The following is a 26,415-nucleotide window of genomic DNA, read 5'->3' as shown; positions in this document are numbered from 1 at the left end:
TATTATGATTATGTAAGGGAAAACAAAAAACAAAAAACAATATTATGGTCTGGCTTGTTTTTATTTTGTATAACTATTGTCCTATACGGTGCATACAAGCTGCAATAAAAACCCCAACACTAAATGCAAAAGCTTTTCCCAAGAAATACAATAAAGAGCTCAAAAAGGAAATAAGTTTGATTAGTTCAAAGGAAAGTTTATTCGCTGTTTGACTGCTGATCTGTATGCACCTTAAAACAATCCTATAAATAAAAGTAGACAACATCTTAATCAAGTCCCACCAATACCAAAAACTTCCCAATTACTTCCTCAACATATGTCTCATTACCCCAGGATTGGACATTCCACTTGAAAGGCTTACTGCTGCTTGATGGCAGTTGAACTAGATACACTATACACTTTGTCTTCAATGTACAGCGTACCATAGATCATCATCCCATTCGCAGATTACTACTGAAGAGATTCATCAATAAAATGAAAACGCATCAGCTGAAGATCTAAGATTAGTCATACTCCAATAAAAAAAAAGTACATAAAAGTGCATTTAAGGGATTCTTATGCCAGTTTTATCTCAATTTTGAAACAATGCATCAAACAAATTCAATCAGTATGTCAAATATGGATACAAATAGTGTTCATGTTTTTAAAGGCAGTAATCCTTTGAAATACTTAATGCAACTGTTGCTAACACATTAATAGTACTCCTGGCTTCACATACTAACCTGGACTTCCAATCAAGTGGTGATTTTAGCCCAGAAAGGGAAGTGCACAAAATATACCTAAATCCATTTTCGATCATGTTCTAGTCTTGCACTCTCTGTTCTCCTTTTTTTTTCTTTTTTTTTTTTTCTAGCATTAGAAGACAACAGGTTGAGTTGGCAGATATTGTTTATGGACCCCTGAGGTTGTTTTTACCGGTTCAATCTCAATTTTATTGAATTCTTGATAACAGGAATAGGATTTGCAGGGAGAGCAGGGATATCGGAAAGATCTGTACTGGGTGTTTTCTGAAAAGAAAAGAAGAAGTTTGTTTGCATTTTAACTGTAAATTACAGGAATACTGTAGAAATTGGCACCAGTGTTCAACAACAAATCAAATCTTGAAGAGTAGTTTAAAACATACCAAGATAAGGATAATTACAAACTATAAAGACAGAAGCAGATATTCCTTTTGCCTACATAGCCATTTTTAACAACGAAAAAGTGCAGCTATCTCTTTCAAAGTCTGCATCTCCTTTTTCCACAACTGCAAGAAATTAGGAGGTGCTGCAGAGAAAGCCGAGCCTACTAAGAGTCTGTACTATAATAAAGATATAACATCCACCTAATAAGGTTGACATCTACTATCAGATGAAGACGTTTAATATTTCAAGATTGCTATGAATAACTCAGTAACTCAGTAACACTCTTACGGATTGAAGATGAGATGGCTGACCCCTATGCAATTTGTATCCTTCTACATTTATACTTCAGATTGTTTAAGAATACATTTTGATCGAATTTCCAGAACGAATTAAAATAGATTAACATGGAGACAGTATGATAAAACACTGCTATATAACCAGGAAAAGAATTCCACATTAAAAATACCCTGAACACTTTTGTCTCCCTTAATAATAATTAAATCTTGTTTGCCTAAGTTATTTCTAAAACCAAGAAAACACTCAATATTCAATACAATAAATTAATTTCTAACATGCCTTAGAAGCCTTTATTTTTAAGCTGCTACCCCTTCATTTGCCTTCCAGTTTTGCATATTATTTGACATCACAATAATTCAGTTATTATTTATTACTTCACACAATTTAACAGAAAATGTTTTCTTATGTTACAAACATTCAAAATTAGTATAAAGAACATTTCACACATGGGAAAAACTGCATTAAAATGACTACTCTCAACAGTTGCTTCATTAAAATGAATCAGCAGAGTACGCTGACTGATGATGGCAAAACACAACGCAACAAAGATTCACAGCAAAATAGCTTTGATAACCCTCCTTCCCCACCAACCTGCACCCAGTAGCCCACTGCCTGGTTCATGCTGACCTGCATTGTTTTCATGTCCTGTAACGTAAGCAGTGTTCTAGAAGCCAATGAAAATATTGAAAAAGTGACAGAAGAAGCCCAACATAATTTTATAGCTTCCAGATTACCTTTGCTACAGTAACAATTGCTGTATTTGTAAAAACTAGAACACTTTAGTAATAATCTCTTAATAAATGAAATAAATTTGGCATACTATGTGATCTTTAAAGAAACTAATTTCCTTGAAGTAGTTTGAAGTGCCCACATAACATCTACAATTTCTGCTAATTTTGGTACCTTTATTAGATATTGCTCATGTGGTCTGCTCATGTAGTTCAAAAAGCCTGTTAACAAATACTACTGCAATACATCCCCATTTTCAATCAATACATTTACTATACATCATCTAAAGAGCAGAGCGAGCATAAAACAATTTGCAATTGTGAGCTTTTAATCAGTAGAGCAACAAGTAAGGCTTAAAAATGCCAGTAAAGATGTTCTCCAGAAGTGATTATAATATTAGGAAAGAAAGCTTAAGAGACTATCACAGAATGCTACTTACGTTCCTTCACCAGCAGTGAAGTGAGATAGTTGGCTAATAAACTATCAGAACAGAACTTCTCTCTCCCCTCTCACACCAAACACCAGAATCTGAAGCCAACTTTCTCACATTTTCAAACTCTACCAGGACATCTTTGAGCAGCAGCTATTTAAAGCATTTTTTTCCTTGTTAGAAAGGATTATTCTGTGATGTGCAAAGCACAAAGGAATAAACTGAGCCCCTTACTTTGAAGGCACAATTCAGAAGAGCGAATCCAGCTTCGGTCAGTTTGTATGGCAAGCCATACATGTTTAGCTACAATGCATATTCAATAAGATCAATGACCATCTAAAACACAAAAATTGTGACAGTAACAACAAGCAACTTTATTTTCATTTCAATATTTTCAGCACAGACCAACATATAGAAACAGAAATCCATTGTTTTCAAAACCAGTACCTGAGGAGCTTGCAAAGTTGTCTGAAGATGTTCCATTTGGGAATTAACACTCACTTCCGTATCCAATAGCTCCTAAAAATAAACAGATAAGGAACCACGTCTAAGGCCTTAATGAAGTCCAGATAGATAATATCAGTGCCTCTTCCCTTGTCCACTATCAGAGTTACACCATCACACAAATCAACAATGTTGGTTGCAGCAGGGCGCTGGCCTTCTCAACCTCAGCTATCTAGCCCCATCCTATATGCTCCCCCCAGGTTACTTGCCCATGCTTCCACTGCCTGTGAATTTTCTTCTTGCTCTCCATTTTGACCAGCACACTAAAAAATGTTTTGCCCACTAGGAATTTGACAGCAACATATGCCACCTCACTTCTCATTTGTTGATTGGTACACCACCCATAGCTTTTAAGCAGAATCCTATAGGAAAAAGTTGTGTGTCGTTCAGTTTATTAAAGAAAAAGGGTAGTATCAAGAAAGATTACGTGACAGATTAATGCACTTCTTGCAAATTTGACTGCTTTTCCACTATGATGAATTGAGTAAATTCCTTCAATGCTATAGAACTAAGCTGAAGTCATTGAATTCACTTCGTAAACAGCTGAAGATCAGGACTAAATTCCTACGTAATCAAAATACAGAAGCTGTTTCAAGAACTGAACATTAATTTCATTGCTCAGTATTTCATTTCTTTTTTAGCAGCCCCCCTACACTTATCACTATAGACCAAGTTATCCTCAATCCCTACACATAACTGCATCTTCCTGCCCCAGTAGTTTTTTCAAGAATAGAAGGACTGAAGATACTTTAAGAGTTATTTGTGGAAAATGAAGCCAGAAGAAAGGTAAATTACTTAAGCCCACTTTTACAAAGGTTGCAAATAAACACTGTTTTTAAATTCACATTAATATACTGAGCAAACTGATAACAAGGTTAAATTCACCATTCTGCCAGAATAGTATTCCTGCTACTTTAGTAAATTAGATCAGTTTTTTCTACGATCAGATGAACATCTGTGGGGCATTAAGTGGGACTGAATGACTAAAACAGGACAGTGGATCATTCTCCTTTTAATGAAAGCCTGTTACTTAAAATTGTACCAAACAATAAGCCACACCCTACTAAGAGGTATGCATTTCAAAGCAGTAAAAAAACAAGTCCATGTTAGTCAAGAAGTCTATTCCCTCAAGTCCTACCATACAAATTATGGACATAAGATTTAGACAAGACTACAACAGAGCCTAACAGGATTACCTACAACTTTTATAATTATCTGTATCCAAAGGATCTAACTTCGACATTAGGATTAAATGCTTACAACCATTTCTGCCTTTACCTGTCTTAAGTTCAAAGCAATTTCAAGGTGACCAAATAAGATTTTTCATTGAAGGGTGTGGAAGTTAAACACAAGTATTAAAGCATACTAGTTATTTTAATTTCTTGGCATATTTTCCACTGTATTCCAAGAGTACCAAGACATGCCCTATAAAAACAGTGTAAGCGGTTATCATAAAGCTAAGGACAGACCATTGCCCTTTCCACCAATGGTAAGCAAAAATATTGCCTGGCAATTTACACGATACTGTAGGAGCACACCTGGACCTCTGGAAGTCCCCAGAGGCTTTGCTACAACTGCATAAAATATCCATCAGAAAAGACTTTATATAGCACCATTCATTTCCCCACAATCTAAAACTTGGCAAGTCAGCACAAGCTTTTTTTTTGTGCTATGCATAACACAGTAGGAATGACCAGCAAAAAAAAAATAGATCACTATCTATGTGTCAACGGACTTGGGGAGAAGGTAGACTAGTATCAGGTAACATACTGCAATTTGTTAACATACCCTTTAAGAAGAACATATGAATTTGATGTCTTTAATGGAGAGTCTATACTATATCTACAAGTACTACCAGTCATTTCTAGGGTAAAAAAAACCACAGTGATTTTCCAAAGTAAGAGCTGCAATGAATGCAGATAAATTATATAGACCAGTGATAGATACCTTTGTTTCCATTCTTTCATGCTCATTCACATCTACACAGCTAGTAGCTTCACTTATTTCATCCTGCTGAAATGCACACAAAACAAGAAAACTATTACCAATAATGAAAACATTAGCTAAAAAACAGAAGAAAATACAGAGAAAGAATTAACTGCAATGCGTAACATTATACTCAAAAATTGCTTTTAAGAAGTACTTGTGCTGATGCATTTGTATGTGTCACATGATGAGTATCAGCATAATACAGAACATAGCACCTTAGTAAGCTGAATATACAAAGAAGATGCAATCAGAGGAGGAAATACACAAAACTAACAAAGTATTTGAAATCTGGAACATGTGAATCAGTACTCAGAAGCAGAAATTAATATTCAAAGTTTTGGATTGAAGCACTGCAAAATGCTACAATCTCAAAATCTCAAATACCTCTTCAATTTTCATTTTCTTGGGAGAATCTTCTTTATGGGGAGAAGATGTCCTTTTCACTGCTGTGACAGGGCTAGGCGTTTTTGTTGCAACATTTCCTGAAATTCTGGGTGATGGATTTAATAGATGTGTTGAGGAAGCAATTCTAGAGATGGTAGGCTTTGGTGGTGGAGAAATGGCTGGTTGTGTGGCAGTTTGAGGAATGCTTTCATTTGAAGAACCTACAGGTAAATAATTTTAAAAGATTTAGCAAGATTAGTTCAGACAAACATTTCAGTTTCCAGTTACTAGTCAAGCAATCTCATTAATCAAATAGTCTTCAAGAAAGTGGAAAAGTTGGTGGTAAAAGCATTCCATTTGGAACAGCAAATGTTTAGTTTCAAGCTCTTTCTAAAGGGAGAACTCACATACCAGACACAAGGCAGCGACAGCAGTGACACTCTGCTAGGCCTAATAAGCCCTGCTAAACAGCAGATTATACTAGCCAGGTGAAGCTCTGTGCTAATATACCTATTGTGTTCTTGGTACTCAAAGAAGTACTGCTTCTGTAGTAGAGAAGTACTCAGCCATATGTACATTGCCTAAGAGTGCCTTAAATCCAAGGCAAATCTGATACTCCCTTTTTCATAGAAGCCCTGAGTGTATCATTGCTCAGGCTCAGTGTACAAAACTATGAAGTGAGAGAGAATGCCATAAACATCAGACATTCTCTACATCCTTTTGAAAAATGTTCCACTTAAAGCTATACCTCAACAGTTGCCTACCTCAAATCAATAAGCATATGTAGGATGTTTTTCCTCTATCCTATGATGAGAAAAAAATTACACACCTACTCACATTAATGCACTTGTAACATGATAAAAGAAATTAGAATCATAAGACTTCGCCATGCTAAATATCTGAGACTGATGAACTTTCACCTTGGAAGGATAACCAATCCCTTTTGCATCTGCTTTGGTTCATGTACACAGCTGAAGTACCAGCAAGCCAGCGACTCCTTTCTTAAGTGAACATTTTCACCAGATGCCTTTGTTACTTCACTAAAACATCAATTCTTTTCAGAAGTATGTTTACGTTTTCTTGTAGAAAATATAGAAGATAAAGCAGCACACACAGTTGGATATGCTTTAAAAGACATCACTAGGGAGCATTTGTTGTACTGAGGCTTTTTCACTCCTAGAATTCATTTCATGAAACAGGAGAAGGAACATGGGAGCAGTTTACAGGCAGTAAAGAACCACCCCTTGGATTTAACTATGAAATGGATTAAAAAGAAATGAATAAAATTATCTTCCAGATTTGGACATTTTTTCTCATTAAACCAGTCAATCTGCAAACATCATCTACACTGGAAAAGTTTATTGCTAGTGCAAGTGGCAAACAAAAGAATAAACAAACACTGCTGTACAAAATACCCTGCCGTGATTTCCCAAGTCTAAAAATATTAGTTTATCTGTTTATCAAGCAGAGTATGTTACAGCACATATTTAATGAAGACCTCAATAGAAGAAATACTGCTCTACGAAAATCAATAGAAGCAATGTACTACATCATTTTCCTTACCCCCTGAGCTTTCACTGGAATTTGTTTGTGGCACAGTGACTTCAGAAGCCTGTATGTTGGTCACAGATGCTGCTGTTACAGCTGGCGCAGGACTGCTTCTGCTAGATGAAAAAAATGAAAAAATGCTTAATATGAGTAAAGCATGCCTATTCACTTTTCATCACCACATTGTATACGTGGCCACTACAGCTGAAACAACCTACATTACAGAGTACATCACACAGTTTTATGCCATAAAGTGTGAAGTGTGAAGACAGAATTTAGCATTAATCATATATGAAACCTGAGCAAATACAGCTTTATAGACTGGCAAGAAACTGCATTTAAAAAAAAAAAAAAAAAAAAAGGCAAAAGTTCAGGCAAGTCTGATCAGATGAGATACAGGGGGAAGTATAGAAATTATTTTCCCTTGGGACAGAACAACAAGGATATACAAGGACTGGAATAGAAAGCCAATGTTTTCAATATACATGCACCACTGCAAATGTAAGACCTGCCCAGATCTTCTCAGAAAAACCTGGGATTTCACATGACAAAATTTTCTTCCCTCTCTTTTTCATGAACTACAGAAACTGTGTGTTTAAAAATAAGACAGGTTAAGTTATACTTCAATTGTGACATGCCAGATACTGTATTTGCCCAAAAACTCCATATTCTCACACTTCAACTTGCTGTTCACAACCTCTCACAGCCCTACTACTATGGTGACTAAGTTTTTGTTTCACTTTTTCTACGCTCTTGTATCCAATCTCATAACTCCTCATCTTAAGCCCAGTGCTGTGCTACTCCCCATCCCACAAACGTAGCTCTGCTCTAGCGTTCAAACTGGAACCGCAGAAGTCTTCAAGTTCCAGTTTGAAATATTTACAACCCAACATAACAGTACTATCTTGTGAATGCAGTACTTGCCATACTTAAATACAATTCAGGAACAGAAAGTAGCCTCAAGACTGAAAGTCTTCATTACCCCTGAGAACTTCCAGAACTGTTCAATGGACTCGTCTTCATAGCACTAGTAGGCGAAGGCACAGACGTGCTGTTATCACTGTCCATAGACAAGTCTAGGCTGCTGTCATTCAGAGCTGTCAGTCTGACTCCTTCTGTTGAATGCTACCATCCACAACACAAAAGAAAGTTATTAGATTTAGTAAAGGACTTAAATAAACAAACAAAAAAGCAGATTCAAAAGACATGGAATTTTAGTCATGCAAAATATCAGCTGTTGCATCTGTGAAGAAAAAAGAAATGAGAGGTAATCTAATAGTGGTAAGCTTCCACTGAGCTAAGCACATACAAGTGCCCTAAATACAGTTATTTTCAGAAAAAAATCTGAAAAGAGGACTGATGTACAATACAAAATACAAATGGACAATTTTCCAACTATAAGCACTTATGTTGCCCATAATCAAAGATCAAGTACAGATTCAATGATGTTTAAAAACAGAAGATGAACTTTTTCTTTATTCTTTGCAGCTTATAGACACTGCTTTTACATTAGCTTCAAAATTAATAGTGACGTACACCAAAATTTACATTTTTAGGATACAAAAACAAATACAAAAACTTAAGAGACCATCTGGAACTTAAACAGCAAAAAGGTCACTGCTGAATATCAGTGGAGGACAAAAACCTTACTATGACATACGACTACTTAAGAAGATGCATGACTTAACATTTGCATTGCTCCCTGAAATGTACTGAAATCAAGCCTATTTGTAACAAAAAATGTTCTATAAGTTTAAAAAGTTCTTAATATAAAGCACTTAAAGTAAAAACAGTTTACCTTTTTCTTTTTCTGAAGTACATGATTAGGTAGCAGTTGGTGAAGTTGCTTACGTTTCACATGCCTTGCAGCAATCTTCATATCCATCTCAAACATCTTGCTGTTTATTGCTTGCCTATAAACTACACAATTAGAATAACGTAAATACGTATCAAAGTATATTGCAAAGTCCACTTATTTGCCCAGGAAAAAACGATCTGTATTACAGAGTATCTGTCACCCTCAAGAAAACCCTCTGGAAAAATAAGTGAACTGCCTACTACACCAACACTGAGAGCACAATCACAAAATTTGCTAATTTTATTGTTGAAACTGCATAAAAATTCAGATTATTCTGAATTTATACCCAGTAGAAGTTACTCTAAGTGAAGGCACATAAAAACCTCACACTAAGAAACTTTTAAAGTGGACCTCTGAAATCTTTGAAAATATAACCTAGATAAACAACTAGCTAGTTAGTGCACACAGAAGTAAAAAGATCCACAAAAGCACGTTTCTAAGTTCTGTAGCATGCTGGAAAGCATCAGTTTTCTCATGTTCATAGTTGCATTTAAATTTCCGCTCTTCCAAAGGCAAAAAGAAAGAAAGAAAAATAAAGCAGGCAAGGTTTCTAGCATTCACCAAATTGTTTTGCTCTGAGATCCATTCATACTCTATTGAAGCCTAAAGACGTAAGGATTTTAACAGCGAGTACAGTTCATTAAAAGCTCATGGCTTTTGGGTAGTGTTTTGATAAAGACATCAGCTATTACATTCTTGAACCCTCAGAATGTAAAATGATGTCTAGAGTTTCATCTTTACCCACTTACAATCAAAAGGGTTATTCCAACTCATTTTGGAAAATAATAATCACCTTGACTGACACAGTCTCATCTAAATATAACCACACATACATACACACAGACAACAGCAGATATACATAATAAATAAAGAACTTTCAATCCTAAACATAATCACACTCTTCCCATGTTATCAAATCATTCCTTATGAATTTCTAACATTCCAGAAGTTTTTCATGAGTGAAGGAATAAGCATTAAGAAAGAAAGTTGCTTGCATTTATGGATGGACTTGAAACCAAAATTAAATATAGTATGAAATGCCATGCAATAAGATGCTTTGTTCAAGAGTTCATTAGGTATCAGTTATAACCCACTCATAAAATCACTTTCACAAAAAGATGAAAAAACAAGCTTTGTATAAATGAAGTTAGGTGAGGCTGATTACATATTATAATCACGTCTGCTTAACAAAGATCCAAATATAATTTATTATTTTAATGAGATCCAAAAGATTTGTGTTCATCACTTGGATCAATAATAATCAATCCAGTTATTCATCGGGAGCTTCTGGAAGCACTACAAATCACTACAAGTGTTTTTCACAAAATAACACTAACTCCTTACCTGAATCCTTCTATTTCTAGGTACAGATCTACTACTGAAAGAATAGATTATGAAAAAAACAGACAAGCAGCATGATGTAACAAGTTTCATATCTGAACATCTATAATACAAAACTCACCTGTATCTGTAAAAGACTGGATGTCATAAGTAAGATCCACACTTAAATTTTCAGAATTTTCAGTTTTCTTGAACACCAACCCAATCACCCACATTGTACGGTATTCTTCCCTGCAAAATTTTATGTAAAGTCATTTTTTTCTTTTTTTTTTACAATATCCACCAACAGGATAACAAGTTACTTGCTGACATTGCTGTTTCATTTCCAGTATGAAGAAGTCACAAAACATACCATCTCCAGCAAATTTAGACCAAGATTATCAGTAAATAACATCATCTAACTAACGGTGCTTCTGCAAAGATTCTGATTTATTCAAGAGTTGTCACTGGTCATTGCAACCATATAGGAAATGGGAAACAGCAGCTTTTCAGCACCTGACCTCTAAGTCAAAATATTAACATATTCCCTGACTAAACAATTTCAATTTTGCCATCTATATTTGCTTTCAACTCTCAAATTTCTTAGCTCTAACTGACATCAAAGTGCAGTTTTCAAGTAAGAAACTCTTCACTTTGACAGTTTACTCTCAGTTATTGTACACTGAAAATGAACTATCACATCCTATTATAGAATGTATCAGAACACCTCAAGGCACCTGATGTTTTAATTCCATGCATTTTCCTTGTAAGACTGTTTCAGAACAATTCCACCTTCCGATCAATTACTGAACAAATTACAGAAAGGCAGGTGAAGAACAACACTCCACTGACATTAGAAGAAGAGTCTTTACTAATAGCTTTGCCACATTCAGTCTTCTGAAATAAGAGGTAATCAGTGCATGATTATCTATGCAGTTCTATCCGTATTTACCTACTAAAATGGAGCTGAAGTTTTAGTGCCCTCTTTTATTCATTTTTTCACTTGGAACAAATATAATTTCTATATTTAACTTTTTAAGGTTAACAGCATACTGTCATTTCAAGCACCTGATGTCTGGGAAGACTGTATGAAAAGTAAACATTTTTTACATAATTCCCTACTTCTCCATTCTCGTAGTTCACATAAAATTATAATTCCTTCTAAAGGTAATTACAACACTATCTATACAAAAGCTGAAGTCTTAAAAAGAGAATTTTTAGCCCTCAGCTCCATCATTGTTCTGAGAGGTAGAGAATGGGAGCGACAGAGGGTGAAAGAAGTTAAAAAACCCCACAGAGCACTAGACGGCATTAAGTGCTTCGTATTCCCTTCAATGTTTTCAAATCTTCAAGAATTCTAGTATCAGCTTTTATCAAGTTTAAATGATATGCTTCCCAACTGCTAAATCTTACCTCATCTACTTAAGTTAGTCAAAATTCACTTCTATCATGTTTTATTTTCTACTCAATTCTCAGTGCTGCCTTGTAATTAAAACTGTCATGCCAACTAATACCAGGATAGTCAATCAACAGCAGTGAAATAACAGTAGATATCAAGGAGTTACTATTATTTGCAATCATGCAATTACTACAATAATTAGTGAAACACATTCCTTCCTTAAGACTCTTTTCTGGCTTAGACACATTCTTATACAGAACAAAGAGCGTCCGACTATAAAGACTTCTGAACAGCTGAAAATTGTATGCCCTTAGGGACCGTCACGAAAAATTAACCTAAAATTCTAAAAAATCTTAGTTTATTAATTATCATATTTTTGCTTACTTGTCAGGATTCTCCTTGGGTGCTGGGAATGACTGTGGATTCACATGAGCCAGTGTAATGAACTCGTTTTTCTCCAGGTTTCCAACTAGAATACGGATTTTTGATTCCACCAAACCCACCCTGCATAAATGTTATTCATTAGTAAGTTCTCATTAATACGAAATAGAAGTATCAAACACTACATATCAGGCAGAAGCCGTTTGCATTTTGCTTACAGAAGTTTTTGAGACTACAAATGAACTAATGCACTATACATGACAAATTCAATCAATAAGCCGAGTAAGCGTGTTACAAAAACTTACACAAAGCAAGCTCTGAAATGAAGAATGCCCTGAAGCTTTATGATCTGCTTTTATAAGCGGATTTAAATAGCAAACAATTAAACATAAGTAATAAGTTAGCACAAAAGAACTCTCAGGTATTTCTGCCATTTTCTTTTAACATCCAATGTAGAATTTGAAAAGATGTGGAAGTTTCCAAATCTTGACAGTCTTAGATCTTTAATAGCAAAAGAATGTAGAAGAATTTTCAGTTTGATAAAAATATTTCTAGAGATTGAACACGGATTTACTAACAACGGCTTCTTAATGCGCATAAAGCTTAAGAAAATAAGATTTGTGACGTGGACTTGGTAGTGTTGAAAAGAAACATAGTTAAGCCAATAGTCCTCCTGTCCTAATCCTTCAATTTTATTGTTTTTCAGAAATATATCATCACCTTTGTTAAATTTTGGAACAAAAAAAAAATTATATTTTGAAAGTTTCACATTGCTTCATTAAAAATACACTGTTCAATCTCCTTGAATTCAAGGTTGACAGGTTTTAATCTGCCTTTTTTTTTTTTTTGATAATAATAGTAATCTTTGTACTTACCATTCTAGTCGTTGTTTTTCTGTCGGTGCACTTGCTAGAAGCACAATATAATGCCTTTGGAGATAAAGACAATATGCTATTCTATTTATGCTTCTAAAACTAGACATTCAAAGTTTAATATTAACATTAGTAAGGTCTACATTGCAAACTACAGATTATTAGCTTAGTTTTATTACAGGGGGTTTTATGAAATGGACAGAGGGGCTGTGTTCCCCAAGCATGTGACTAAGAGATTTCTCAAAGCATTTCAAGTTTTAGAATACTTGCAACAACACCTGAATGCCAATAACCTTAATAAAAAGCTAGGAACATAGCACCAATTGAAAAACAGCACAGAAGCTTCCAAACATAATAAGTGGGGATTTAGCTACTAGCAAGTCCTTGCAAGTAAAAACAACTGTTCAACCATCTCTACACACACTAACTGTCCTTTAACATTAAATCTGAGTATTTAGATGAGATGTTACCATACATTCATTCTAAGTCAGAAGTAATGCTGAATTATGGTTTACAAAAGTTTCATATCTGCGTTTTAGAACCACCTAAAGATGCTTATCTGGAATTTTACAAGCAAAAAATGTTTCCTCTGGTGACAAATTCTTAAGCTCCCAATTATATTCCAGGATAACCAGTATTCACTCGCTGTAAGCAAGTTTCAAAGATACAAAATAAAAATGGTACTTTAATCAAAGCAACCTAGGACAGTAAAAAGGGAGATGATTATCATGAACTTCAATAGTAACAATACAAAAAAACCTTTCTTTTAACCTGAGTTTATAATTGTGGGGTGGCTGACCTTACACGTCTACAGTCAGGCTTTTCTGAAGCATACGATGTTGAATCAGACTCTCCTAGCTAAATTAAACTGCCTTTACTCACTATACTGATACGGTCTACTTAGGTATTCTCCAAGCAGGATTTAAACATCACTACTACCATGAGGGTTTATACACTCATACATCACAGAAAGGAAAGCAAAGTCAATGCTGTTGGAAAAACTATGGTGCAAAGAGCACTCCGATACAACAGACCTTCAAACTGTAATAGTAGATCAAAATCAATAGACCGAACTGGTAACTATACATTTTTTGTATTTATCCATATAGGTGGGATATAACAGGGAGAGGAAAAGAATCTCTGGTGAATGCTATAGTCCTTTTAAATTCAGTCAGCAAATCTCACTGAACTACATGGATTCAAAATGAGACTCAAAAAAACCTGCCTCCTCTTTTAAGTAGCATGTTTTATCAACTTGTTTTTACATTTTGGTGGTATTAACCTCCTCATACAGAAAGCATTAAGGAGTTTTCCATACTGTTTTACTGAAGACTTCCTCCTTTCATCTCCTTCTTAGAATATCATGATTCTTATCACTTTTATTTCTAAAATCTCAATCATTGCTTTGGGCAAAAAAGAAAGTGAGGGAGAAGCTTAACAGATTTTTCCAAAACGTTAAATCTAAGTACACATGCTGCCACCTGAACTGGATGTTGAGTCATGATGAAGGAACCCTAAAAAAACAAGCATTAAAAAAAATATTCAAACACCACAGAGGAGAATAAGGGTCCATTTCTCGAATTCCATATAAGTCATTCATTTCTAATACGGATTTCTTCTAAGGAGCACCAGAATAGTACTATCATACAAAAGATTCCTACATTATTACCTATCACTACATTAATGGATTTTATTTAATGGAAAAGACAAGTTAATCTTTTTGATGTTTTCTATTAGAGAATCAGAGACAAAACTGCAAGTGTTTGAGGAAACTCATTTTTCCAGGTAATAAGTACAAAACCAGACTTATTTAAAAAGTTCAGGGAAAAAAAGAAACCAAAAACAAACATGGATTTCACACTTGTGAACCTCAACTAAGCTGATAAACACGGAAAAAAAAAAAAAGAAAGCTTTCTTTATGAGAATAAGATTGATAATTAGATATTTTTGCCAGGATAGTGCTAGGTATAACACTGAATTGAAAAATAAGAAAATACGAAAATTCTCCTCTCTACTCCAGAAAATACATGCATTATTTGTGCTGAAATTGAATTAATGGCTGTAAAACCCCTATAGACATTTTCACTAAGACTTAGCTTTAGAACAGCTTTTACTACTGAAAATATACTTTGCTTTAGGGTTCAAGGTCTCACTGCTGTATTTTAGAAAGTCACTAACAATTATCAGTTCTTCATTTCTCATTTCATAACAAAAAAAAAAACCTCAGGAGTATCCATTACTTTACAACAAGAGACAAAAAAAAAAAAAAAAAAAAAAAAAAAAGAAGTTACTACCTCTTGATGGCGTTCACCTAAGATAAACATAATATTAGTTGGAAGTACTTCTTCTGAAAATAAATTTGTGCTTATCCTTTCCCACTGTCTCCCTATCAGCATTTAATTTTCCTAAGAGCAACTGAACACAGACATTATGAAACTGACTTGTATACACACATAAAAGTGAAGTATTTTTAAGAGACAAAAGGCTTCCTGAAAAACCCAAGAGCACATGAACTTGTTTTTTCATCTTTATCTTACTAAACTTCCCAGGATTTACACTTACAATATACCCACTGCTTTGAAGTCCTATCAAGGCTACAAACCTTTTCAAATTATGCTCATATTTATCTATTTAGCAGGATATACCCTGGTAATAAAGGAAAAACATAACAGCTCTTCAAGTGTATTTCTCTCATCACCACACTGACCTCTTGGTTTTAAGTTCTAATTATTTCATTCTCGTGAAACAGTTCACAGTGATGTTATGTCCGCCTGAAATCATCCCTGTCATTTCCCTGCAAATTATTACAGCCAGCAACATAATTCATTACTGTTTTCCCACCATCTCAGAATTTAGAAACCACACAAAGTGGAGAAAGCACAACTCCCTCACACCAAGTAATTCTTGATGTAAAAAAAAAATATCAAAATAATTAACACAGATTTCCATATTTTCGCAATCTCTAATCTACTCTTGGCCATGCAGGTATGCAGTAGCCTCCAGATTTCTTTAGTTACACATCCTTGAAGTTTTAAACAAAGCTAATAGAGCAAAAGTGATTATGACCAAAATTAATGCTTAGCAATTAATTTCTACTGGAGAGTGACAGAGACTACTAAAGCTATCCTTCAAGGGAAGAAATGCTTTTAAAAGCATTTAAAAGCTTGTCTTACAGCAAGAATCAGATTTACCCTTATCAAGAAGAACACTAAACATAGCTTTGAGCTTCAGCAGGAACAAGTGAATAACACACACAATTTAAATAGGAAAAGAGGATGAACGGGGGCAGAAAAATATATACCTAGCTTTCAGATGGAGACTTGACCAATGAAAGCATATTTATTACACTCTTGTGACTGCATATAATTATTTATTTTCTAACATTTACTAACCAAAGTTTTAAATAAACTTACTATGATGTAACAGAGGGCATCTTGGGTAATTTAAATTTAAACATGCTCTATAATACCATAAAAAAGCAAAGATTTTGCATACAAAATCTGAATCTTCAGTGCTGGTAAAAGCAATTTTTGTGGCACTGATAAAATTCTACAGCTGATACACACAAGAAAAAAAAGCTGATGAAATTGGGATTATTTCAAGTAACATTCAATGTTTCTTTCAAAAATAGAAAAAATATTACAATAAAGATATTAGAAGGAGCACGAACTAATTTATCTGCCACCCATTTTTAACTTCAAAAAATAACAACTGTGCAGTGCCCCTTTGAGCATTTTCAAATTTTACCTCTAAGTTATAACATAAAAGCCATCCAATGTTTTAAAGCTTTTATCATGCAAAAGATATAGAAACAAAACACAGACACATTATGAAGGTCATCAGTCTCTTTTAATGGGGGAACTGTATATTTCAATCTTGTTTGGATTAGTACATAACCAACCAACCACCCAGCACAGAAACAGCTGTAAAATATATTTGATTTCGATTCAAGAAAAATGGGTCTCCAATTTCAATTGAGGGCAAAGAAGATGTAGTCCATATTTAATAATTCATATTTATTATAAAAATACAACTTTCATCAGTATACATTTAACAAGCTTCTGCCCCACAAGTATATTACTAGAAACCCTAAAAACGTTGTGTGCACTTCAATTTTCCTCTTATTGTAGAAACATTACAAAATTAGCAAAGCTAGATGTGAAAATGTATTAATAAAGAGCCAAAAGCCTTAAGCTTTAATGAAAAAAGTCCAGTAGTAGCTAGTACATCTGGTAGTTAGTCAACACAAATGCAAAAATGCTTTATTATCAGAGTAAACTGTTGTCTGCAATGACAAAAGAAAATACACAGTATCAAGTATGTATTCACCTTGAACATTGACCTCCATAATTATTTTATCATCTTGATTCTCCTGAGAGGCAAGACCCATTTTTAGAATGCTTACTGAAACCAATAGATAACTTTTACACCAGTCAAACCAGTGGATTTATCTTCAATTTTATTGGCAACATATCAAATCTATAGTTAAATAGTGAAATTCTAAACACTAGTTCACAAACTAACAGGCTTCTGAATTACACCCTAAAGACACAAAGGGTATCCGATCATCTGGCTCATTTTCTAAGAGAAAGGGTAAGAGTGCATTTTCTCCTATATAGAAATATCCTAACAAAACAGTTATTGGATGTCAAATATTTTTAAGATCCTGCACTACAGAGCATCATTAAGTATTTTAACTGATAAAACTTAAATATTCTGCCATGCCATAAAATACATACTTGTACTTTTGAAAGAAGTTTGGAGCTTCAAAAAGTTTGGACCACTCTGCCTTACTCAGCAAAATTTCATCTGTGATAGCAAGACCTAAATTATAGAAAAACATTTAAGCTTTTTTTTTTTTTTTTTTTTTTTTAATACAATCTTATATCCACAGAAAAACAGCTTATTAACTTAACAGATGTTATTGTAGGCAATTTTCCCCCTTCAAATTCAAAAGGAATCTACCAATGAGCTTTACATTCTATTCAGATCTTAAGTAATTATTTACACAGATAATTTTTCAAAAAACATGCTCAAATTAAAATTAATTCTGACTGATGATTACATCTTTGTTTTCTTTGTAGTGTACACAGCAAAACTTAAATTTTCATGTTCACCAGAGTTCACTCCATGTTCACTCCAAAGAGAGATGCCTTTCACTGCTTCAATCATCTATACAAGCTTTTTTTCAATCACCTGTGCAAGGGTCTTTGTTTTGTTGTTTTTTTTTTTTTTTATGATGACGGGGCAAAGAAACAATAAGAAAATGAGCTAGACCCAATGAGAACTACCAGTGGTTGCCCCTCTGTACCTACTTCTTGCTTTGATTACATTATCTTTTAGCTACTATAATTAGTGAAGTAGATATAGAATAGAATAAACTAATGAATTCAGAAAAAGCCTTACATACATTGCCTTATATTAAGGTCAGCAATCCCACCTGATGGCAGTTACTAATCTATGTGGCAGGACACAAGCCATAAACATAAACCTAAAAATCAAAGATGTGATTTTCAGCGCACTAGGCACTAATTAATCACCCTTGGTTTCTAAAAGTTAAGAAGAATTCTTGACTGAACCACAGAATTCCGTGCTGACTTTAGAACATCAAGCCACCCAGGTGTAACAAACTAGCTTCATCTCTCAAAATAGATTCTCACATTACAAAGTTACTTAATATCCCTCCACCCCAAAAGTATACCCAAAATTGAACTATTTTAAATCTTTTTGAATACATTTATATAGAGAGCATAAGATAAATACTTACCTTGTTTAAATTCCTCAACCATGACCATCCGTGTGGAAACGGACACATTGTAGGTAGAGTTCTGCTGTGGGTATGCTGGTGTAATTATAGGCATAAGATGGTACCTATCACTGGGGTTTACCTATACATAACAACAGCCAATCAGTTTATCTTCAAGCATACAGATAAGTTAACAAATTTGGATTTCTCCCTTTGCTAATATTGAGTCAAGTTCTAAGAGATCTCAGTCTGTCGGCCAAGTAAATTTACAAATAGTTCAGAAAAAGTTTAGAATACAAGGATAGTGCTTTGACAAAGGACACTACTCTGAAACAGTGTTGTGGGAGGATTATAACCTGTCAGCACATAAGATGCAGAAATCCAGAAATACCAACTGAAAAGAACCATTTCATTCCATTTAATAGAAACTAGCTTGTTTTTACATCAAAACAAGGATACTTCATCACCACATGAGCATCTTCATAGGAATGACTGTTTTCAGACATTGTGAAAAATATTTGTACTTTATTTCTTGGATTATGGAAAATAAAGAGCCAGCCTAACAACTGAGGCTCTAGGTATCCTGAGAGAAGCAACACTTGCATTAATATATCTTTTATTGAACAGTACACAGGGAAACAAAAAAGGAGGGACAACACACGCACACACACGCACACACACAGAATACATTTAAAATGGCATTAGGGTAGCAATCTTGTAGGTAGTAAAGATAAAGCCCTGTCATAACTCGTCCCACTATGTCTAGCTGCACAGGCAATTCTGTGGTATCACATACTGATCTCAAACCCACTGTCCCAATAATAACAGTTGATAACAGTAAATATTCTTTGTCCCACACTGCTTAAATGTGGACATCTGTCAGTCAAAAAAACAGATTTAAAATACTAACAGTTTCAAAACTCAACCTCTGGTGCTATTGCCCCAAAATGATGAATTGAACATTAAGTAATTTAAAACTGGTAAAACACCACTAAATACATCCACACTATCCTCTATTGAAATCTTTGAATATGACTATGTGTCAGTGGCAAACTGTTTCTTTGACTACCTGAAGGATATTCATGTCTAAAGCCTTCAATATGGGTGCTACAAAGATTGTAAACAGCATAACCAAAAACTTAAGACATCAAGATATGGTTCAAGATGAAGAGACGTTTACATATGCAGTTACGTATAACTGAGCCCACCCAACTGCATTAAAGTGAATTCACTAAAATTGCAAAAATTAACAGACCTTAAGTCTGACAGAAAAGTTTTAGGTAATTTTTCAAAAATGCACTGTTGCAAGGCATATCTAGTTATACTGAATACTTAAGAACACCTGTTACAAAAGTTGTAGTAAAAAATACATTGTTCAGCAAGTGTCCTTCAAGCAGTAAGTTTACAAAATTAAGCTTTGCTGCATATTCAGGAGAATCACAGATAACTATGGAGAAGACATACCCAGATATTAATTTTATTAAATCTACAATGAAGTTCACCTACTATTCTTTAAGCAACTGAATTTATTGTACAGTGTGACTTATAGGGGAAAAAATAATACACTAACCCTTGGGTCCCATACAGGCAAATTAAGATTGCATTCTTCTGGCTGTTTCAATAGCACTGGATTTGGCCATTCCCTGTTCAAAAAGATTGTAGCACTGAATAAGACTATTGGATACAACCACGTATGTTCAACAAACAATACTTCTGAATGTGACTCTTCTTAACTCTTCTCAAGCATCATTTTCTCAAGACAAAGCTGGACTAAATGTAGTTCTTCACATAACTTCTAGTGTTGAACTACATCATAGCTTTAATTGGCTTCTCCAGAACATCAGAACAATTAATTTCTATTGTTTTGGAACTTTAAAACAAGTAGTTTAGGTAACTGAAGTAAACAATAAATTCTCCTCAATGAAAACTGATACTGAATCCATCTTCATGCTAGCCCTTCCACAGACAAAATACAAAAGCAGCTAGCACGATAATTGCTCTGTAGCATCATTAAAAAGAATACATACTTAAACACGAAAGAATTTTTCAATCCAAATCGCAAAAAGAAACCGTACTGAAAGAAACACTAAAACACAAAAACACCACTTATGCTCTAGATGTCTCTACCATCACAAGCACTGCTAATCTTCCTTATAAAGAGCAGAGAGCAGGTAATTGGTATTCATAAATTAATGCTCCTATGGAATGCACATACAAAACGTACAGCAGTGTAAGGCACAAATAGAGTCTAGAACCAATTTTTCTGTATCAGACTCAATATGCTCTATCCTCAGAGGCTATAAAACCTATGAATTCAGAACAGCAAAACTACAGAACTAAGGAAAAGCCACTATGCTTGAAATAAAGGTACATTTTGCTGCAATGATTCTAAAGGTATGTCCATGTCTTGTGAACAATACAGTCTCCAGAGATGTTCCTTCAGGAGAAGCAGTGTTCGTAACCTGCTAAGTATACTTCTATCCAGTTCATTTTAAATTTACTTTGAACTTTCCCACTGTTCCCCTAAGTTATACAAACCAGCTTTCTAAAGTAACTATCTCAGTAACACGAAACCAAACACCTACATCTCCACATTCACAAAATTTAAAAAATAAAAATCAACAACAAAAAAACTTGCCACTGGTTCTCTTGAACTGCATTTAAGTTATATGCCTATACCAGTTACTGATATACCTTTTCTCACCATCATCTCAGTATCTGAATGTCAAAAGACTTCAGATTTCTGATGCCTGTTCTTATTTAGCCATACAAGGATGAAGGGTAATGTTGATTTATAACAAATACTTAAGAAAATTAATAAAAAACTAAATATTTTTGTTTCAGTTACTTTAAGAAAAAAACTTGTTGGGTGACTTTTATTGAAAAACCCAAGCTAACTATCTTCTGGCAGCAAGAACAATGCTCATCACTATTAACTTAATCTGGTAGCAGCTGAAAAAGATACCATAAAAACAGGACTAAAATTTAGTGTCTACAAAACAATTTTATTTTAGTGTAAACTAAATTTTAAAAAAACATACCATTTAGAAAACACCAAGAAAAATTTATGTACAAGAGTTGATGCTATTGCATTTGGATAAAGCTGGCAAGTTCTTGCTACTAGCATAGCCCAGGAAACACCGCCAAGGAAACCTAGTATATTGGAATAGATGTTGTGGCCTGTAAATTGAGAAGGAAAGAGACAAAAAAGAGAGAGTTATCAGCAACCTTAAGAGTTAATGAAAACTTCACAAGTTCTGGAATAAAACTGCTTACGTTTTGCCCACAGTTTGATAGCTCTCAGTGTTAACCTGAAGTTGTCAATGTTTGGTACTAGATGCAGAATTTCATCGGTTACCCGGCAACCTGCCAATACAAAAAAACCTATTACATTTGCTGCCTCAAGTTTTTTTGCTCTCTTCTTCTCTCCCACCTTAAAATTTGTCAAACTTTATATCAGCACATTAGAAGCTTATTTGGGACTTTTGCATCTGAAAACTTGATTATTTTGTCACTCGATAATTTTCATCTTGTTTTTACAGCAGCACAGGAAGCCTGGAAGCCTAAAGTCAAAGCTTGCAGGAATTTATTACAAGAACAAGCTAAAGAGAACAGCGTTTCAACATATTAATTGTATCATTACTACATATGCATTTATATTACTTGATGTATTTAAAAGGAATTTAAAAGGAATTAAAGGAATAATAATAATAATATAAGCTGCAGAGAGCTGGTAGCAAAAACAAAAAAAAAGAAAAAAAGTTTTGTATATTCTCCTAAGGAATAGAAGGAAAATGTGAAAAGACAAACAAGAATTCTAGAAACCACACAAGGATATCACAAAACAATGGGAATTGGGATAATCCTAGCACCCCATTGCCAAAAATGTACAATTTTCACTTGATATTATCAAATGTTCAGACTGTACAGAAACCAGTAATACATGTGCTCCTCTCTCTCACGTGCCAAGTTGCATATTGGCTGGAGTATCCTCTCCATAAATAGGTATTTTTTAAGATGTAATATTACAGAAACGTAAGAGTTTTTCAAGCTGGTAAACTACTAGAGATCCCAACTTGATCTGGGAGAATTTTGAGATCCCCAACTGATATCCTTGAAGTGATTCTGTATAAGTTTATGCATACTAAAACACACAAAATTTTTAAAAAATGCAGACATCTTTATTTATATAGAAATAGGTAGTGCTATACATTAAAAGCCTTCCAATCTTATTAGTTTCTACAGGGCATCATTTATTCAATTGAGAGGAAAAGCTTCATAAAAATCTGGCTGACAAAAAACAACTCTGATATGGAGTTCCTGCATTTTTACCTAAGTCTGCAACTCATCTAATACATCAAACAATCTAAGATACGTATTAAAAGATTTGACAAAGTCTGTACAAAATTTGCAAATACATACCATTAAGACTTCGTATGCATCTAATGTCTAAATTTTTAAGTAGGCTATCATCTCGGAGGTCTAAGTCCTCAGGAATAGTTTGCAGCGCTAATCTTGCAAACAAAATATCAATCTTTGAACAAAGAAAAAAATAGAAAAACATTAGATAGCTCTTCTTCTCTTCTGTAATCCATTTTCATGAAGTTGACTAAGTACAGCACTCTTCCTAGCACAACTAATCTATTTAAACAACACAAAGTAACACCCTTCACAATCATTAAATGAACCATTTTTAGATGTTTTGTCTATTTTAAGACTCCTTTTCCAACAGGGTAAACAATGCATACAATTCCAACAGTGCATAAAAATTATGCCCACTGTTAGTACAAAAATCCTCGAGGGACAAATAGCACTTCTAGGTCCAGAATACTGGCATAGCAGAATGTTGTGAATTATGAAAAGGTAAGCCAGAATGAACTGAAATAGTTGACACTGTCACCAAATTATAGAAAAAGGAGAAGTTTCTATTTGAGTTGGAAATACTATGTTGGTTGCTCCAAAAGCAATGCCTCCTATTTATTTCCACAGAAACTACAACAGATACAAAGAGCACAATATTATTATTTGACAGAAAAGACTCTCAGTTAAAAAACACTTTTCAACACAGTCACTACACAACTACGTATTTTCATCAATGATGAACAAGAGCCTGCATGCCACACTCGTAAAAATCTGCATGGTCATCCAGAATGTGGCTTCACATTTTTTCCCCACATGGAAGACTTCAGTCTCATACCTTCGCTTCTAAAGCACTACCAATCAGAACTGTTCCTCTACTGCCATCTGTCACATGGCAACAAAATGTAACTGAATATTCTCCAGAGTCCCACCTCTACTGCCAGACCACCAACATCTGCATCTGATGTCCATGAGCCAATAAAATAGTAGGCATTGATTTCTGAGCAACTATCACTCTATATTTCAAAATAAACTACTATGACCATTAGAAGGCCTAGCAGCTCAAAAGTTCTTCAATAATAAAGATATTCCAGATCAGGAAACGAACTGCCTACTCTGTATCATATTTGGCAAGAAAAAAACCAAATCATTTATCTACAGGAAAAAGCAAAAATCAAGAATATTTATTCTTATTTTAAGCAATATATGTTACCAGTATAAAACAAACTAACAGAAAATTTTAAAATCTAACTGACAAGAACACTACATAACTGAGGCCCACTACATAACTGATCAGAGGCCTTTCCCTCAGATCTAAATGTTTTCTTCACAGAAGAGAAAGTAACTCCTGGCACCTTCTGCCTTTATTATTAAAGAAAAACTAAAGAAAAATCTTCAAATCCCAATGTACTTGACACAAACAAAACCATCAGAAACAACACCTGCACTTAAGACAACTTCTTATCATGAGTTTGTTCAAGACAAGAGATCTATTTAATGTACTGTCAGAAATATGGGTTAAGTCTCCACTCATAAATCTAAGCCACCATATCCCATCATTTACAGATGAGTGAAGCAGAGTTAAATACTATTACACTTATAGTAAGTAGTCCTTTTAGTTCCCCCATTTTCACTTTTCAATATTACAGAGAGAGAGCAAACATTTGTTAGAACATGAGTGAAAAAAAGAATACAAATAACCAACAATTATCTATGACAAGTTTCAATATTTAAGAATATTTGAGCTAAGTAAATAGAAAATGTTATCCAGAAGAATGTTCCTGGTGTCCAACTGTAATAAACTGTCTGAAATAAATGAAAAATCATATTCTAGCTTACCATATAGTATCACATACCTCTGTACATCTCTCTAATTTGAAATAAGTACATCTCTCCAGCTAAGCATCAATTTACATAAACGTCAGTGAAAATACAAAAAATAAAGCTGGAATTGTGAGATGATTCATCATCATCTTGAGATTCAGAAACTGCCAATACCCTAAGGATGGTTATAATTGCAAGGAAGAGATCCAAACGACACTGGGAGAGAATGAGCTCTACAATGCTACACCTAACTACAGCTACTCTTCAAACTGTGTAACATGTCAGATAATTAGCTGGGGTATTTTTTCCTCACTGTAAACCCTTCTTACACCCACCAGTTCGAGTTTTATTCAAGTAGACCTCTGAGAAACTGTGTATATGAATGTGCATCTTTCTATCAGGTCCTGTCATCAAGAAAGTGACAGGCTGTCTGTAAGATGGTCTGAAAAAGATTTATAGTATCCTCTAAGAAAACAGAATAGCTTTCTTCAGCACTTCCCAAAATAGTAAAAATCAGGTTAAGCAAGTTTATTGCTCCACAAGAACCAATCTGTGAGGCTACAGACAAAATGGACAGAAGCAATAATTCCAGTCACCTTAACAAAACCACGAAGACATAGGGGTGAAGGGGCCAGCTAACTCCCTTCAGCAACACATTCCTAAGATTCTCCTTTAGTATAAGCTATTAAAGCACATCTGAATTTGAGCTTTGAGCAGTTAATAACTAAAAGTAAAAAAAACTTATTGAAGAAATTTATGAACTAAATTATTTTCAACGTTAATTCTTTAGTAACAGTAATACTGGTACCCCATAGGTCAGTAACTGATCAATACAAGTGGGTAAGAGCAAAAAGAATAATAAAAGGAATGGGGAGATCTTCACACAACTTCTTAAGCAGGCTAAGAAGGGCTAGTCTTAAAAGTGCACTTTGAGGTTCCACAACCAAGGACTGTTGTCAACTACGTGAATATGAATTTAGCACGGTCACTTTAACAGAATTTGTATTCACCAATATTATGTAAGGAAATGCTGAAATCTTTGCTTTAACCACGTTCTACCAAAATAAAAAGTAAAATCTTTACCTCTATTCCATCAAAACATAGTTTAATAACTGGGACAAAAGCTTCTTCAACAGCCTAGGGAAAAAAAAAAGTTGTATTTTACTTGCAGCATAGAGAAAAACAAGCAGTAGCCAGTAGATCCGAACAATCATAAGGAAATACCACATATACAGATGCTTTCCTCTGCTTCCAGTTCTATTTGTGAGCTACATGTTTTTCCACCAAGGAGGAATTAAACACTGATCTACTATGCACTACAGATACCTTGATTTAACTTACAACCCAAATTCACGCTAGCCAGCTCAGATGATGTTACCTCTAGGTCCAACCTTTTTTTTCCCCTCACTACACTGTAGCTCACAATCAAGCTTCTTTTTTTCCCCTTTTCCTCTAAATATTCTAAGACAACCTATGGAGATTTTTATTTTAACAAATACCTTATTTTCTATTGTTTCTGCAACCAATATTACATGAGAAATGACAAAATGCAATTTCATTCCCATTTAAAAAAACAAAACATCAAGTATCTTTTCTAAATGGGGTCATTAATGAGATACTCAAACAAATAGCATCTTCAGCAAAAACAAGA

At 34.3% G+C, this 26,415-nt stretch overlaps 1 protein-coding gene across 1 annotated transcript in view; it reads right to left on the bottom strand.

Moving 5' to 3' along the window:
- Positions 1–796: 796 nt before the first annotated feature.
- Positions 797–26,415, bottom strand: part of PAPOLA (poly(A) polymerase alpha) — a gene marked incomplete at its 5' end in the record, with an annotated part of 39,216 nt that continues 13,597 nt past the window's right edge. Inside the window, 18 exons of the mRNA XM_079537477.1 lie at positions 797–1,007; positions 2,815–2,883; positions 3,028–3,099; positions 5,032–5,097; positions 5,458–5,678; positions 7,021–7,121; positions 7,988–8,130; positions 8,804–8,925; positions 10,326–10,435; positions 11,967–12,086; positions 12,839–12,892; positions 17,575–17,659; positions 18,603–18,723; positions 20,152–20,224; positions 21,623–21,761; positions 21,858–21,947; positions 23,004–23,115; positions 25,848–25,901. Of these exons, the coding sequence (XP_079393603.1) occupies positions 912–1,007; positions 2,815–2,883; positions 3,028–3,099; positions 5,032–5,097; positions 5,458–5,678; positions 7,021–7,121; positions 7,988–8,130; positions 8,804–8,925; positions 10,326–10,435; positions 11,967–12,086; positions 12,839–12,892; positions 17,575–17,659; positions 18,603–18,723; positions 20,152–20,224; positions 21,623–21,761; positions 21,858–21,947; positions 23,004–23,115; positions 25,848–25,901 (1,848 nt within the window). The 3' untranslated portion in view covers positions 797–911. The remainder of the gene's footprint in view (positions 1,008–2,814; positions 2,884–3,027; positions 3,100–5,031; positions 5,098–5,457; positions 5,679–7,020; positions 7,122–7,987; positions 8,131–8,803; positions 8,926–10,325; positions 10,436–11,966; positions 12,087–12,838; positions 12,893–17,574; positions 17,660–18,602; positions 18,724–20,151; positions 20,225–21,622; positions 21,762–21,857; positions 21,948–23,003; positions 23,116–25,847; positions 25,902–26,415) is intronic.

This window comes from Tetrao urogallus (assembly GCF_951394365.1).
Source record: "Tetrao urogallus genome assembly, chromosome: 6".
Lineage (NCBI taxonomy): Eukaryota > Metazoa > Chordata > Aves > Galliformes > Phasianidae > Tetrao > Tetrao urogallus.
Note: the sequence above shows the minus strand (reverse complement) of the source record. Positions and strands in the feature narration are given on the sequence as shown.